Raw genomic sequence first — 16,369 nt, forward strand, 5'->3', positions numbered from 1 at the left:
GGGCATTTAATCATGCAGCCTTTTCCAAACCATGGACAGCTTCATGCCCTCGACTTTCCTTTGAATATGAAGCTTCAACGGGAACTCTGTTATTATAGTGAAATACTGAAATCCCAGATGGATTCCTATCGAACACAACTACCCACTCGTCTTATCATTGCCCTTCTATTCGTTATGCATTGTGTGGTTCTAAAGTCTCTGCCTTAAAGGTTGGAGGTGTCACAGTACGACTCTTTCTTAGCCTTTCAGACTTCTGGCTTCTGAGAGAAACACCACAAATCATCAATTGTAGTAACAATCTTTACTTTTTATGAAAACATGGATCAGTTTCATTGTTTCAACAGAGACACTTTAATTAGTACATTTATATAGTGTAATTACAGACACAGCGACTGGTTTCCATGTAAAGTAAATGTTTACATTGTGTACATGATGCATAAGACCGAAAGAGTCTCAGCCATCATTTGTATTTTGTAGTTAATTGGTTAACGCTAGAAACTCATCTTCTGTCGTAAAGACAATCCCAACAGGCCTTTAGATTGAAACTTTCTAGTCAAAGAGGCAGAAAGCTAAAATTTTCCTATCCAGGTAGCACCACTGGGAAAAATGAACTCAAACTGGAGTTCCATCTTTAGGAGGAGAGTCTTCTCTCATCTTGCCGTCAGTGGAGGCAGGAGGTTGACCTGAACTCTCTGCTGTGCTGTTGTGTCCAGCTCGGTCGGCACTTTGGCCCTCTGCCGAGAGGTTCATAGGTGCTTGCTTTTCATTAATCTCAAGGACAGGAGCGATCACCTCCTGGGCCTGAGGCGTCTCGCTGAGGGGCAGATTAAAACCCATTTTTCCTCCGCTGCTCGTCACCCCAGCTGGTGGGGGTGTAAGGCTCTTCGCCGCCTCCTCTCCTCGCAGCCAGTCCATCTTCTGAAGGTGCTGCTTGACGGCATCGTCGACCCGAGCGTCGATCATGGCCTCTGTCAGGACGCCGTCTTCAGAGGAATATGCTGCCGCCTGAAGGAAAACAACATTTTCATTTTGAAATTAAGATACACTCTCCAGTGGTATGACAAGGTTTCAGCTATGGAGGCAAAGATAATATGATGATTCGTACCTGCCAGGCCACACCCAGCTTGGAGATCTCTCGTCCAGACATGCCCTCTGTCCGCTTCGCTATCTCAGAGCACTTTTTCCCGTAGTCAAACTGCGCCAGCTTCAGCCTCCTGTAAACACAAAGCAGAATAAGACCATGAAAAGGCCATGAAGGAAATTTCCACTGTTACACAGTATAGTGTTCCTACACTGGTGGACATGCTAGAAACACCTCCAGTATAAGGCATCTTACTCTGAATCAGATGGCTCAACTGGCTCTTTTTAATGTGGAGGAGTAGCCGCTCTACTCGGATCCTCTCCGGAATGATCAAGCTCCTAACCCCAACTATAAGACAGCCACGCCACCCTTTGGAGGAAGATAATTTCTGCTGTTTGTAATAGGTGAGGTAACCTGACAGCTTCGTTTTCACTCTCTGTTCTCTCTCATCACCGACATGCTACTAGGAGACTTGTCTATTGCCACTTTAACAGCTCTATTCTTGTGTACTCACTGTCTCCCTCCAGTGGCCGGCTCCAGCACATATTTGTCAAAGTATAACCGCACCAGCCTCTCCCGCTCCTCAAGACCCGGCAGCGCAAAATTCACTATTTCATCTATACGGTCATTTATGGCCCAGTCAAACTGCTCCGGCTGGTTACTGGCCAGCACCAACATAAACCTGCATAAAAACACACACACAAAAACACAAGAGTCAAGCAGCTTAATAAAAGGTAGGAAGTAAATCACAGTGGTTAAGAAAGTTCAGTTGTAAACATGTGAAATAGATTCTTACTTGTTGCTCTGTTCTCCAGTGCGATATAAAAAGGCATTGAGAGTGGCTCTGAGGTCTTCACTGATTTTCTCCTATTGTAAAAACAAAATAAGGCAATGAACAGTTGCTTCTTTCTTATGTAACCGGCAGGTTTTTTGAGTAATGAAATAAACGCAGACTTACGGTGGCCCTCTTGCGGAGGAATGCGTCGGCTTCATCAACAAACAGCAGCAGCCTGTGATTGGAAACATGGCAGAAAGGACATGTTTTGCTACATCTGGTGCACTTCGTGATATTGGTGCAAATATAATAACAAATATGTTAGGTGACATATTTTGAGCATCATACCCGCGTCGACTCGTGTTGGCCCAATCAAACACTTTGTGCATGGCGGTGACACCATCGCGGCCCATTGGTGCTACATCACCACCGGTCATAATGGCGTAATCCATCCCAGAATGCACTGCCAGCTTCTACTCCACATACACAGAAATCCTCCAGTCAGACAAAGCACTGGTTTATATTTTTGGACACCTGAGCATGCTTTAGCTCTCTGGCGTACCTTAGCGAACAGCGTTTTGCCCGTCCCCGGAGGACCGTACATGAGGATGTTCCTGTACAGGCCGTTGTTCTGCCTTGTGTTTCTTGTTGCTATGGCAATGTCACGCACACGCTCCTCCAGGGAAGGCTAAGAGATGGGAAAGTGCTGTTATTTCAAGTTGAGACAAAACGGCAATGATTTGCACTTTTATACCACATGTCCACTTACACTGAGCACAACTCCCTCCAGGGCATCCTGAGGTTTACTCTTCAGCCGCTTGGTCGTCTAAATAATTTCAAAGCAGTTATAAGTACAACAAACTCTGCAGCTTAAAAATAGCAAAATTATGAATTCATCATTAGCTACCTTGACTGGATGCTTGACTGCCTCTGCGACAGTGAATCGGGAAGTTTCCCGGACTAGTGACGGCTTTCCGAGCCTGGCCTCGATGTAACGTCCGGCCACTGCTGTTGCATTTCGAGCTGAATACACTCCCACAGCCAAGAGGGTCAACCCTGCCACCTGGGGAAGAGAGGAAACCATTATAGATCAGGAGACTAAATTCACACTCCATTATGAGCAATGATAAGCAGAGCATTTTTTTTCCCCAGAAGATAATATTTATAGTTGAGGTAACATCTGGGATATAAGATCTTCATAGTTATAGCCAAAAACAATTTGAAAAAATACCTTTAAGATAGAGTTTCTGAGAATGGAAGTGTTTGAAAACCCACAGGTGTCATAAAAGCAGTATTTGCTTTGATGTATATACAACGGAGTAAAAGGACACAGTCAATTGAAATGTTTAGCACATCTGTGAATGCATACATGTTGGGCCTTTTAATGCTGCGTTCCAGATTAAATTAGAAATCTGTATTTACGAGTTTCCAGTCAAAATCTTCATCTGGAATAACCCCTAAACTTGGATTTCCAACTCAGAAAGTTGGAGCAGCCCCATGAATGAGTTTACCACCAGAGATGTTGGCAGTGAACATAAACGGTAGTAAAACTGTAAAAGGTGTAACGTGTACTGCCACTGTTATGTATTCGGGGCATGGCATATAATTCACAGACCAGGCTCTATCCATGCACGTGCTGCAGCAGCATTTCAAAGCACACACACACACAAAAAGGTATTGCTCTGTTTTGCCATCTTGCTAAGAAGCAAAACAAATCCTGTTTGTCTGACTTCGACAGAAACATTAATGTTTGATTTATGTTACTTGAACACAGCATAACTAACTGTGCTTTAGTGTACTCCTTAGGCATATTCATGTTTGTTTTCATTGGAATTTCAGTGACAAATTCTCCCTTGAATGGGAGCAGAGTGTCTCACCGTGGCAGTCACTTTGTCCCAGTCTGACACAAAGGCCCTGAATCCTTCTCCAAACACAGCACCTGCAGTCCTGAAAGCAAACACGTGTTAACTGTGAGCACGCCTTTAAGAGTCTGTCACAGTGCCCATGTTGACACTGTTAAACATTTACTGAACTTAAGCTGTTTTCATGCATGAACTCCAGAAAATGGAGGAAAATTTGCTTCTCTCACAATCAGCACACAGCAGGACAAAGTCAGCATCAGTGAAATTTGCGCTACTGTACTCTGTTTGGTTTGGATGAGGGTGCTACTCGAGTAGAGCGTGCAGGAAGCAGGAACGTTGACTGTATAAAAGACAGACGCAGCTTCTAACTTTGAAAAAGACATTAAATCTGCATTCTTTTAACAGCCAGCAGGTTGCAAAGGGATTTCCAGCTGTACTGAAGTTTTGCGATCGATCGATAGATAGATATAAAAAATAAATAAATACATTTACTCAGGTTATCAAGGTTACGCACAATGTCCTTGTTTTAAAAACAAAAAACAAAGATGGCGACCGGGTCTTCTGAGTCAAACAGATAAGTCGATCTTTTATACAGTCTGCAGATGTGATACAGGCGGCCGCACGCTAGCAGTGAATTCATTTAAACTCCTTTCACATAAGTACAATTGGACTTTACACACACAAGCTGACATATTAAAGACACTTTAATGCCCAATCCAGCCGTGTCAGACATTTGTGTGCTCGCGTACAGCTCAGTCGAGTAAATTCTATAAAAGCTCAGGGCTGCAGCTCAGGTGCGAAAATGCATTTACAAGAAACTGCATTAAAAAACAATTATTATCATTCATGACCTTAAAAACCAGCGATACACCATTATAAACAGCTCAGAGCAAAACAATTTACTTTATGGACTCCAGAACGGTCTGTCGGTGTTCTGCAGCCTTCAGGCGGATCTGCTCTCGGATTATATCGGCGTTTTCCCTCTCAACTTTGGCTCGAGCTTTGGACTCTGCCTCAATACGAAGCAGCTCATTCTTGTGTCTCAGCTCCATCTCGTGCTCTATGGTCGCTAAACAACAAAGAGGAAAAAACAAAAACATAAACCTCAGCTCATCGTGTCAAACATTTAAAAGCATCCCATCAATAACCGCGCTCGTTTCTTTACCTTTCCTCATGGCCTCCTGCTTCTGTACAGACTCCTCCTGTTTGCGAAGGCTCTCTTCATTCATGGCTTGCTGTTAATTAAACAAGCACAAGACATTTAGTACTGTATCCCACTTCACAGCACGTTACAGCTGGAGTTGGAGGTTAACAACTCACCTGTTGCCTCAGTTGGTCCTCATATCGCTGCCTGGCCAGCTTGTCTTGGTATTGAGCTCGCTGATGGGACACAACCACAAAAACACAATTTGGTACAATTCACTGCTGTAATACTCACAGTGCTCTTCCCTCTAAAGAAAAAGAAAAGAAGCTCATGTTTTCCCCTCTTACAGCTTGATGCTGCTTGCTCTCCTCATTGAGAGTTTTCCTCCTCTCTTCAGCTTGGATGCGTATCTGGTCGCCTTTGAGCTGTTCGACTGCTGCTTCATATTCCTAAAGCGTGAGGTGAGAGCACAACTGGGTCATTGGAGAACAGCGACAATTCATCGCAGCACAGAACACAGATGCCACCAAAGTCCTCGAGTATCAAAGGAGCAAGAATACCTACTTAAATAGAGCACGGCTGTTATAACGCCCAATCAGATGACTTCAGATCCAGTTCGAGACTACTCTTCTAGTCATCACATTGAAACATCTCATCTTTATGGTCTCACCTGCTATCTCTGATGCCTGCTCTGTGCTGGTCTCCCTGCCTTATTCCACCTATACATACTCAGGAAGGTCATTACAGTGGTGCTTACTCATCTTTGTAAATATCTGAGTCAAGTTCTTATACAGTACTGTGTAAAAGTCTTAAGCCAACATCACACAGTTCTTTGTATTTTGCTAGGAAAAGTGCAGTACGGTAATTCACTGTAACATGCAAACATACAGAGTGTGTGCATGCTATGGCACAGCCTCCATCATGTTATATATTCACTGTTGTTAATCTCTCCTGACCTTCTCCATACCCATTGACTCATGCTGTAATATGCCAAGCTTTCAGCTAATAGCTCTTTAGGAATCACCTCAACGATGCAAACAATAAATACCATTTAATGCATGTAAGCTGTGAGTAACTTCAAATTAGTTATTTGGCAAGTTGTACAAGGACTGATTTTAAAATGAGTGAAAAAGCAGCCTCTGACAGAGCTTTGGAAAGCCCGGAGAACTTTTGATAAAGACCACTTCTGAAAAATACGGCTACTGCGGCTTCATCTAATGCAGGTCTATAATACCTAGGAATTATCAAGCTGATAGAAACTGACTGATGTACCCGGTGTCCTGCTGCAGATGCAGAGTGATCCACTGCTCTGCTTTTATTTTTATTAACAGATTTTCTTTTTCATTTTTTTACTTGTGTGACTTATCTTCTGGTTGTGTTGCTTCTTGGTTTAACATTTGTGTGATGAACACATTTTTTTGAAGTACATAGTGAGTAAAGGTATTCACTGTACCTTCATCTTACTCTGGTGTTCCAGCTGAGTGGTATTCTCCTGCATTCGAGCAAGCTCCAGAGCTTCTTTGGCATGTCCTACACACACGCACACACACAGATGAAGATGCATGTAGTTGCTTCAAAGCGTTATGTTTGTGAGGCCTGCTGTCTTTGCTGATCCCTGTGACTGACTGTATCCACCTTTGAGTCTTAACTACCAAACAACAGCCCTGAATGAATGAATGAATGAATGAATGAAATCATTATCAATAATCAAATAATAGTATGTGTTGCATCGTTGCACACGTGTGTGTGTGTTAGAGGGTGAGGTCTGGATGTTCTGAGCCGGACTGCAACGTCCGTGACCTTTGAACTCTGTTCTCTCTCTGGATGAAGGTGGATGCAGCTCAGTTCCGTAAGCCTAACTTCACGTGAGTTAAACCTTTAGTATTTATACCGGTGCTGGATGTCGGTGAGGGCCTCTTCAGCTACACTGAGGCGACCACCACCATCACCGTGAGCCAGAGAGCAGCAGATGCTGGTGCAGCTCTGCTCTCCAACAGCAGCCGTGTTTGTATAATCTGTACACACCTCCTCTAAGGAGACCCACCCGAAGCCCTTGAATACTTACGGGACATGTCGAGCTCCTTAGCCGCCTGAGCAGCCCGCTCCAGCCCGGTGGGATCGAAGTTGCTCCATTTGTCCTTGGGTTTATCTCCACCGCCGCTGGAGCCCCCGGCCGGCGGAGGTGGCGGCGGTGGAGGCTGTGCCGGTAAACCGGGAGGCACCTCCGGCTGTCCCTTGTTCAGGCCGAACAGCCACGACATTTCGCCGAGAACAAATAAAGCACCGTTAAACCGGTTCTGTTGGACAGAGGATAGCAGCCGCAGGTCTGTCACTACGCTTCCTCCACACGCGTGTCACGCCGAAAGCTTCTGCGCATGCGCACCAAACAGCTCAAGGTTTAGCTGAATAATCGCAGCCAGGATTGGCTCAGAACAAGTACTTCTCCTTCTGATTGGCGCTCAACGTAGTAGTCCTCAGCAGAGGTCATTGACGTAGCCCCGCCCACACTCGATACGGTAGCCCCGAAGGATCATAAAGCATACAATTCACTCGAAAGGACGTTTACCCCGGTTTCATCAGGCTGTTTCTGTTTTTGAAAGTCATTGAAGTGTCAGAGGATTGTTTCCAGGTTTTCTATATCAAATCTATTTTTGATTTACTTAAACTTCAAATCTAAAAATTTAAAGCAAACACTCTGCACTGAAAACAATCTCCTCACTTCAGTTTTAACCTTCTGTTTTCCAACAACTTCATGCTCCAGAGCAAGAGTGGGCAATTTATGTTCCCAAGGGGCTACATGAGAAGCTGCTGTGCAGGCCCACACCAATAAGTTGTAAGAAGATAAAATAAATATTGAGCAGAACCGAGTTCAGCTTATTGTTGATCAGGACAAAAGTAAATAAAATCCTTAAAATAAAAAAATCTGACGAAAGACAGCAAACCAGAATATATATCAAAAATGTTTAATGAGCTAAACATTTAGAGGACAACCGACCCACAAAAGGTGGTAAAACACATATTTACACAGAAACAAAAAAAGGCCAACCTTAAAAAACAAACAAAAAGAAAAACTTTCAGTCATAACTCAAGGTTGCATATGATAAACAGGTTTATGGAAATGATAACAAGACCATGTGTGAAGACACTGGAGGTAATCAGGAGGTGACACCACATGTTGGCAACACATTCCTGTTTTAGGAAGTTTAAGTTTACCTCCTGCCAGGGATTCTGTGCAGCCATTGATAAATACCAGTGAAAGTTGGATTTACGGGTTTTATACATGAAGTTCGTATGAAGAACACAATCAGAGATACTGATCTCGAAGTTCAGGAGTCAAAATACTGCACACATAATGATCTGTGCTGCTGTAGGCAAGTTTACTTCAGGAATGATACACTGTTGGTACTATTTTAAAAATCTCTCCAAAAATCATTTCTACGAGAGACCAGTGGAAAGCTCGTTAACATGAGACTCCTTATTGACTTGTTCAAATATAAAGCCAACAAGAAGCACAGGACCAGCAGAAGTGTCACAAAACCGATTACTTTTTGATCGGCCTGTAAAATTCCTGTTTTTCCCCAAACAGACAACCTGTGTTACAGCTCGAATTCAAGCCGGATCTCTGATCGAGCGATCATGAATCACCACACACAAATGCAATTCTTTAAACGAATCATACAAGAAACACATTTTGATGAAATCCTAAAATGAGGTGTCTGTGTCAGTTCAATTTTTTTTTTTTTTTTTTTTTAAATAAACGCTGTTCTTTAACCCCCCCGCCCCCCCAAAAAAACAATCATTTATCCATAACTGTGGCAAGTCCTTTACTGCAGCATAACTACACGGGAGAGCACACCAGAAGGCTCTTTGCCGTCACCCAGTGCTGCCCTGAAGCCTTCTTGTTGCCGAGCCCTTGCCAGTTTTGCAAGTGAGAGGAACGACCGAGGCTCTGTAACGGCCAGATCACTGATGACGCGACGGTTGAGCTGGACGCTGCTCTATATGGTGAGAAAAAGGAAGAGTGAGCCAACAGAATTTTTAAAAATACATGAGCTGCAAAACTATCTAGTAAAGCCAACCTTAGTCAGATTGTGCATGAGGGCGGGATATTTCATGCCGTGCTCTCGTGTTGCTGCAGCAATCCGTGAGATCCAGAGCTGATGAATCAAGGGGACAACACACAGGATCAATTATACTGAAGCAAACTGATTTCTAATCTTACACACACACGCCAATCAGCTGCAATATTAAATCCAAAGAGAGGAAGTGAACAACATCCTGTTATACTGCAAAGTTCTGCTGGGAAGTGCACAGCAGTGGCCTCACCCAGCCAGAGAACACCCCCCAACACACTACAAAAATTGCTCAGGAACAGCTCGATGATCAGGACAAAGAGCCCAAAGTGCTGACCTGACTTCAAATTCTCCCAATTTAATCAAAATAAGTCAGCAGCATGGAGCAGAACTGAGGTTTTAGAATAGAATAGAATAGAATAGAATGACTTTATTGTCATTATACAGATGTACAATGAGATACATGGGGGGGGGGGGGGGGGGCGTGCACAGTTTCTGCAGCACTATATGCATATGAGCAGTATTTACAGGAAAAAATATAAAGTGTACAAAAATACAATCTGGTAAAAAAAATAAATAGTGTTATGTATATACAGTTTGGGTTATTGCACAGTGGTGGTTTATCCTTGAAATGGGGGGTGGAACTGTGTTTATCAGTGTATGTGTGGACATGGAAGGAGTGCTTCCAAGTTGTTCACACCAAATTCTGACCCTACCATCCAAATGTCATGGCAGAATTCAAGATGCATCAGACCAGGTGTTTTTGATCTTCTGCAGTGAAATTTTGCTGAACCTGTGCAAATTATAGTCTCAGTTTCTTGCTCTTAGTGGACAGGACCCCCTGTGGTCGTCTTCATTTAGATATCCTCTAACCCTTAATTGTAATGCGAGGTGATTTTAGTTAATCTCGCCTTCCTATCACCTCAGGCGAAGGACTTTCACACAGAGAACTGCCGCTCACTGCATTGTTTCCTCTTGGGTTTTTTTGGACCCTTTTCTGTAAACCCTAGAGATGGTTGTGTTGGAAAATCCCAGCAGCTCAACTGAAATATTCAGACCAGCCTGTCTGGCACAAAACGCCACAACATGTTTAAAGTCACTGAAATCACCCTCCTTCATCCATTCTGATGTTCAGTGTGAACCTGAGCTGGTCATCTTCACCATGTCAAGACACCTGAATGTACTGGTTTGCTGTCAAGTGATCGGCTTACTAATATTTTGCGTTAACAAGCTGTTGAACAGGTGTCCCTAATGAAGTGGCCTGTTAGTAATGTAGACACTGCTGCGGAACTAGCCCAAAGCTTTATTTTCTATTTAATTATTATATAGCGGACTAATGGAGTGAAAATATCAAGTATTTGATTAAACCGACCAAAAAATAAAGAAAATATAACCAGTTATCTAAACAACATGCTTTAATTTAGACATCTTGTGGTGCACCTGATTTATCTTGGGGATCCTTTAGGTGGTCATGACGCCAGTCAGGAATCATTTGATAAGCAAAAAGCAATCATTAGTGTTTATTTTAAATATATTTGCACCCAGAATCTGCTGAAAAGTCTATTACTTAGACTACGATTGCTACTATCAGGAAAAAAATCCAAATGCCATGCAGTAATATTTGGGTCTTCTTACCGTCCTCATGTTGCGCTTCTTAAGTTTCCGAGCTTTGGTGGCGTACACGAACGCCCTCCTGACAGCCAGCACGGCCAGGCTGTAGCAGCGGTTCTTCCTGCCTCTGAAGTGCTGTTGGAAGAAATGACAGAGACGTGACAACAACACTTGTTACAAGTCTTTAACACGACGAGGATGCAATAAACAAAACACCACAGCTTCTACAAACATCATGAATGAGCTCTAGCAGCTATCACTCCAGGAAATAGCAATAGACGTACCCGTGCATGCTTGAGGACCTCCTGGACCTTCCAGTATCTGTCGGGTCCTCGGCTTCTGATCCAACAAGACAGCGTCAAAAACACCATTTCAGTCCCCCCGTCACCTCACCGCAGTGACCACTTTCAAACGAATAAACACGTAATAAGTGACCTCCAACCAAGCACTCTCGGTGTTATGAGAGCTCAATAACTCCGCACGCCGTACGTCGACAAACCGAGGCGCATTCTGGGTACGTTCAATTTAAAATTCTGTCAGAGGCGGCGCGCGGGCTAATTTAACACAAACAACTTCATCAATTGCACCAGACGGCTACGGTTCACAAAACAAAAACAAAACAAAAGTCTGAAAATAAGATGTCAAACATTAGATTACAGATCCGTAAAAATACACACTTTCTAAAGGACGTGTTTGCGTCAGTGCGAAACACGTCGGTGTACAAAGCAAACGCACCCACTGAGTTGAATGCTGGGATAGCGAGCTGCGGAGATCAAAGGAGAGACCATTCAAAATGTCGGTCGCCAGTTTTACGTCCTTGACTCGGTGCGGTGTTTTGGCATTCCGCTCTCCCGCAGGACTCTTGGTATGTTGACGGTTATTATGGAAAAGTAAATAGTTTCATCGTGAACCGCTGCTGTCATCAGCCGGCCCGGTGTCAGCGTTTAGACCGGTTACAGCTCTCTACGTGAGGGTTCCGTCTATGTTCTGAAGTCCGGGTTACATAGTGTAGTTGTTAGCTAAACTTAAGTTAATTATGGTTCGGCTGGTTAACGCTAAATGTGTTGGAATGTATGTCTAACACTAAAAGTAAATAATAATAAAGCTTTGTGCAGAAAAATATATTAAAAAAGATAATCCGAAAAAAATGATGGCATTATTCTATTGCAATGAAGTTTGTGTTTTATGAAACCATGTCTGACAGCTATTAATACAGGATATTTATTGGTATTGATTAAAGGTTATTTAGACAACGCTAAATTTAGTGATTGGAGCAGGTACTTCATCCTGGTCATGATTGAAGAGGACTTCGGGCGATCGTGGCTCAAGAGTTGGGAGTTCGCCTTGTAATCGGAAGTTTGCCGGTTCGAGCCCCGGCTTGGACAGTCTGTGTGTGTGTTTGTTTGTTTGAAATTATTATTATATTTGATTTCTCGCCTGTCTTCCCTGTGATCAGGCGGTACGGTATGCACAGACAGCAGCAGCTCCAGCAGGGCAGCCCAGGGTAAAGAAGTTCCAGGTGTACAGATGGGATCCAGACACTCCAGGGGACAAACCCCGAATGCAGACCTATGAGATTGACCTCAACACGTGAGTGTCATAGATTTGGACATCTGGCATCCAGGCAGAGCAATTTCCTGTCATTGATTAGAGAAAGTTTTATTAAAACCCAACAGTCCAGCAGCTTTCCATTTTAGCCCAGATATCCCAGCAGAGTCTTCATTTTTCACAGGTTAGGATGTTTGTTGGTTAGGATGTTGCTGAGAATATATTCGGGTCTAAACAAAGGGCATTGTTAATGGCCTAACTAATGCTTTCTGGTGGCTTCAGTAACAGTAACAGGTGGCCCTGACAGCCGGGCATATTTTCAGTCCTCTTCCTTCACCTGTTCTCTAATCAGCTTTATTAAACTCTCTCAGCTCATGTTTGTCAGCGTGACACTGCTCAATGCTGAGTAATGCTGCTCAGCCGTATGATCTGTCTGGGTTTCAGCTGATCAAGTAAACACATCAGACAAGCTGCTTTGACGATTTCATGTTACAGATTTTTTTTTTTTTTTTTAACTTACTGTGTTTTTGTTTGTTTTTTTCATCCAGCTGTGGCCCAATGGTTCTCGATGCGCTCATTAAGATCAAGAATGAGATTGACCCCACTCTGACATTTCGTCGCTCCTGCAGAGAAGGTCAGTAACACAGGGGCTGGAGTTGCACCTTTAAAAGGGGTTTACAGAGTCTAGAGCACCTGAGTCAAAGCTTTTATACTCTTGAAGACTGACAAAGCCCATCTTTAAGAAGCCCATCTTTTCAGCTCAAAGTAAGAAGTGCAAAACCCCCCAAAAAACATTAACGGTAAAAACGAAATACAGTATGAAAAGCAGAGACAGCATTGTCATTGTTTTTATTACTCAGTTTCACTGTTTGGTTGACGAGCAACAACACCACAAGCAAGAGTTGCACACAGACCGGTTGTACCACATCTGTTGTTGTCCTCAAAAGTTAAATGTCAATAATAAATGTTGTTATTATAATTTTTATTCTGCTTTAACCAGGTATTTGTGGGTCCTGTGCGATGAACATCAATGGAGGAAACACACTCGCCTGCCTCAACAAGATCGACTCCAGCCTCAGCAAGCCGACTAAGATTTACCCTCTGCCACACATGTACGTCGTCAAGGACCTGGTACCTGTAAGTCAGCTTCACCGAACATCTGTGAACATCTGGAACGAAGCATTTACTTCACAGTCCTCTTTTATAAGCTAGCACAGCCATCACATTATCACACACAAGTGCTAAGAGTTTAAAGTCATTAACAGCTGGTTGCTTTTTTTATTTTGCATGTGCAAAATTTAGTGTTGCAATAACAAATGTTACACTGTTTTGTTTTTAACAGTGAAAAAACACATTAGCATTCATGAAAACCGTTACATTTTTCTTTATTCGTTTTATTTCCAACCTTTTTTAAGCCAGATCTAATGAATCAGATGCGTGGATGTCTTTTTAGGAGTGTTGGTGCTGTAGATTATGTGATGCGGATGTTCCTGATTCTTAATTTTCTAGATGATTAAACAGGAGAAGGAGAAATCAATCAGACTGTTCTAAAAATCAGAAACACTCAAGAGATTAATAAAGGGGCTGAATTTGCATTGTCTGACATTCCGTCTTTCTTGTTAACACCTTCCCAACACAGAGAGGAGGAGGGATGGAGAGGGGTGGTTCTTGTTTGTCGGGTGGCTGGATGAATGTAAAACCCTGCTGTTAACCAGCGACGTGCACAAATAAAATCTGAATAATTTGTTTAACCAACTAGTGTTTCTGCCGCCAGCTAGCAAGGACAGCAATGCTTAATTGTGTGGTCGACTAATCCTGGGCATCCCTTTTTAATGATCAGTAGACCCGACTGTTAAATGTTGCTTTGAACTGATTGGGTGTGAAGAAGCTACTGCTCACTGCTTCTCTGTGGAAGCTAAAAGCCAGCAAAATGTAAATTGAGGCAGATTTTGTTTAATAATAGCAGATCAGTTTGGGGTTTTTTTTAGCATTTGAACGTAAGGCTGCTTGATTACAGCAATAAATCATAATTGCACATTCATATTGTTTAAGATCTTCAATGATTATTAAAGATGATAGACTTAGAAAAAGTTTAAATAAATAGGAAAATAAAAATTAGGCTGATAATAAACGTTTTATTGGTCTTATCTTGCTATAATAGTCACTGGAAGCCAAAATTATAATTACAATAAAATGTGAGTGATTCGCACACATACTTCCACACGTGGATTGGAGGAGCCTGAGATCGATCAGCTGATCCATTTGATTGGTAGTCGACCACCTCTATCATCTGAGCCGCAGCCACCTGAGTAGACAGTTCAGTTTGGTGGATTCATTAGTGTAGCAATGTGTTTGCAGGACATGAGTAACTTCTACGCCCAGTACAAGTCCATCGAACCCTACCTGAAGAAGAAGGATGAGTCCAAGGAAGGGAAGGAACAGTACCTGCAGTCTGTGGAGGACCGGCAGAAGCTGGTACATTTGTCTTTGTTTGTTTTTTCACTGTCCCATAACATTCAGGCTTCCAGCACATTAAGGAAACATATCTTTACTTGCTTCTCTCCCATGTAGGACGGGCTGTATGAGTGTATTCTGTGCGCCTGTTGCAGCACCAGCTGCCCAAGTTACTGGTGGAACGGAGACAAATACCTCGGGCCTGCTGTGCTCATGCAGGTGTGTGTTTGAGCACTTTAATATGCAGGATGGTCTGTTATAGTCTGAATCAGCAAGGCTGTGTAGTAAACCTTTGTCGTGTTTCAGGCGTACCGCTGGATGATTGACTCACGAGACGAGTACACAGAAGAACGGTTGTCCAAGCTGCAGGATCCTTTCTCGCTCTACCGTTGCCACACCATCATGAACTGCACCAAGACCTGTCCCAAGGTAAGCTCTCTGCACTGCTGACACTTCAGGTACATCTGAGCAGCTTCGTACAGAGTCTACTCAGATGTGTGAATAAGCTTTTGTGTTTTCTGTGCTCTTCCTGTCAGGGCCTGAACCCAGGAAAAGCTATCGCTGAGATCAAGAAGATGATGGCCACATACAAGGAGAAGACAGCAGCTGCTGTCTGAAACCTCATTTATCCTCTGGATCTTCTTATCCCTCCATGACTAAGTTATATAATGATCAAAAAATGCTTCTTCAGGTCTGTTGGGCCAGTGCACCATGTATCACCACCACCACCACCACGACATCCTGCAGTCAGCTGTAGCAGAAGTGTGTGTGTGTGTGTGGTTGGAGAACTTGGTGTGACATAAACACACATGTACAGTATGAAGGAGAGAGAGCGTCTGAGTCTTACATGTACCATAAAATAGGTGTTTATCTCCAACTCTACTGTGTGTTTGTGTACTTGATGCTGCAGAGTAAAATCCAGGCATTTCTTTGTGTGTCTTTTAGCTCGTTGCTTTTCATGTTAGCAGCTGGTTCACAGGCACGTTCCCTCAGATCTTCCAGCAAACTGACATCAGTCTTTGTTTTGATGGAAATAAATAAGTTTAAATTCTGGTTGCGGTCTTTCACTTGTGATTATTTCTCCTGTCATCCTACTACGTTGACTCGGTGTCCTCTGGGTGTCACTGTTGAGCAGAGCCAAATGAGTTGAACCATCTGAAGCATTTCAAAGCTTTTTCAACCAGCAATAAAACTCTTATTGTATGTTGACTGTAATTAAAGGGGAACTAAAATCCTGCTTTATGTTGTAAAATGGAGTTTGTCATCTGTACAGCAGACTAATCTCTGGAGGACTCAATGCAGAGCTTTGCTTTCAGTGCTGTGGGTATGTACAGAGACAGAAAACGCTATCGCTGCCCACAAACCTCATTTTAAAATTAATTTTGGCATAAACTGGAGTTTATTTACACAAGAAAGGAGTTCAGCTTTATAAAGTGCAAATTCATACAATGTGATATTAGAGTGAAACCCCAACAAGCCTCTGGCAGCCATCTGGAAGAGACCAGCTGTGGGATGATGGGACAGAGAAGAAACAAACTGTGGGAGAGAGAAGAAGAAAAAAAGTGGAGTAGAGTGCATCATGGGAAGTCTGCCAGCAGCCTGAGCCTATCGCAGCAGCAGGGTCCCCTGATCGAGCCCTGACTTTACCAAAAAGCTTAAAATCTAAAAATTTAGAGGGGGTCTGTCTCCCAAAACCAAGCTGGGAGCTGATTTCACAGAAGAATGACCTTAAAGCTGAAGGCTCTGCCACAATTAAGCCTGCAGTCTGGGAGCGATCTACGAGGTCTTTAAGATGTGATGAGGCCTGATTATTTAAAAACT

The 16,369-nt window shown here is 43.1% G+C and overlaps 3 protein-coding genes across 3 annotated transcripts; 1 reads left to right on the forward strand and 2 right to left on the reverse strand.

Annotated features, from left to right (window-relative positions):
* Window positions 1-295: 295 nt before the first annotated feature.
* On the reverse strand, window positions 296-7,238 carry atad3 (ATPase family AAA domain containing 3). Its single transcript, XM_085274058.1, has 16 exons — window positions 6,928-7,238; window positions 6,316-6,392; window positions 5,210-5,311; window positions 5,039-5,098; window positions 4,884-4,953; window positions 4,622-4,787; window positions 3,734-3,803; window positions 2,764-2,919; window positions 2,626-2,682; window positions 2,419-2,544; window positions 2,205-2,329; window positions 2,040-2,091; window positions 1,878-1,948; window positions 1,596-1,763; window positions 1,106-1,214; window positions 296-1,005 (listed from the first exon to the last, which is right to left on the reverse strand). The coding sequence occupies exons 1-16, from the start codon at window positions 7,121-7,123 to the stop codon at window positions 613-615; spliced, it is 1,998 nt and encodes a 665-aa protein (XP_085130184.1). The 5' UTR covers window positions 7,124-7,238; the 3' UTR covers window positions 296-612.
* Window positions 7,239-8,646: 1,408 nt separating this feature from the next.
* mrpl20 (mitochondrial ribosomal protein L20) lies at window positions 8,647-11,151 on the reverse strand. The gene is made up of 4 exons (XM_085274062.1): window positions 10,831-11,151; window positions 10,571-10,681; window positions 8,942-9,019; window positions 8,647-8,860 (listed from the first exon to the last, which is right to left on the reverse strand). The coding sequence occupies exons 1-4, from the start codon at window positions 10,915-10,917 to the stop codon at window positions 8,687-8,689; spliced, it is 450 nt and encodes a 149-aa protein (XP_085130188.1). The 5' UTR covers window positions 10,918-11,151; the 3' UTR covers window positions 8,647-8,686.
* A 106-nt stretch (window positions 11,152-11,257) lies between these two features.
* sdhb (succinate dehydrogenase complex, subunit B, iron sulfur (Ip)) lies at window positions 11,258-15,601 on the forward strand. The gene is made up of 8 exons (XM_085274059.1): window positions 11,258-11,411; window positions 12,003-12,136; window positions 12,643-12,728; window positions 13,095-13,231; window positions 14,453-14,569; window positions 14,666-14,767; window positions 14,855-14,977; window positions 15,085-15,601. Exons 1-8 carry the CDS (start codon window positions 11,340-11,342, stop codon window positions 15,163-15,165), a joined length of 852 nt encoding a protein of 283 aa, XP_085130185.1. The 5' UTR covers window positions 11,258-11,339; the 3' UTR covers window positions 15,166-15,601.
* The last annotated feature ends 768 nt before the right edge of the window (window positions 15,602-16,369 follow it).

The sequence above is a fragment of the Mchenga conophoros genome, linkage group LG5 (genome assembly GCF_057382185.1).
Source record: "Mchenga conophoros isolate Kocher_MC1m ecotype Shallow Benthic linkage group LG5, M_conophoros_male_GT1.1, whole genome shotgun sequence".
Classification (NCBI taxonomy): Eukaryota; Metazoa; Chordata; class Actinopteri; order Cichliformes; family Cichlidae; genus Mchenga; species Mchenga conophoros.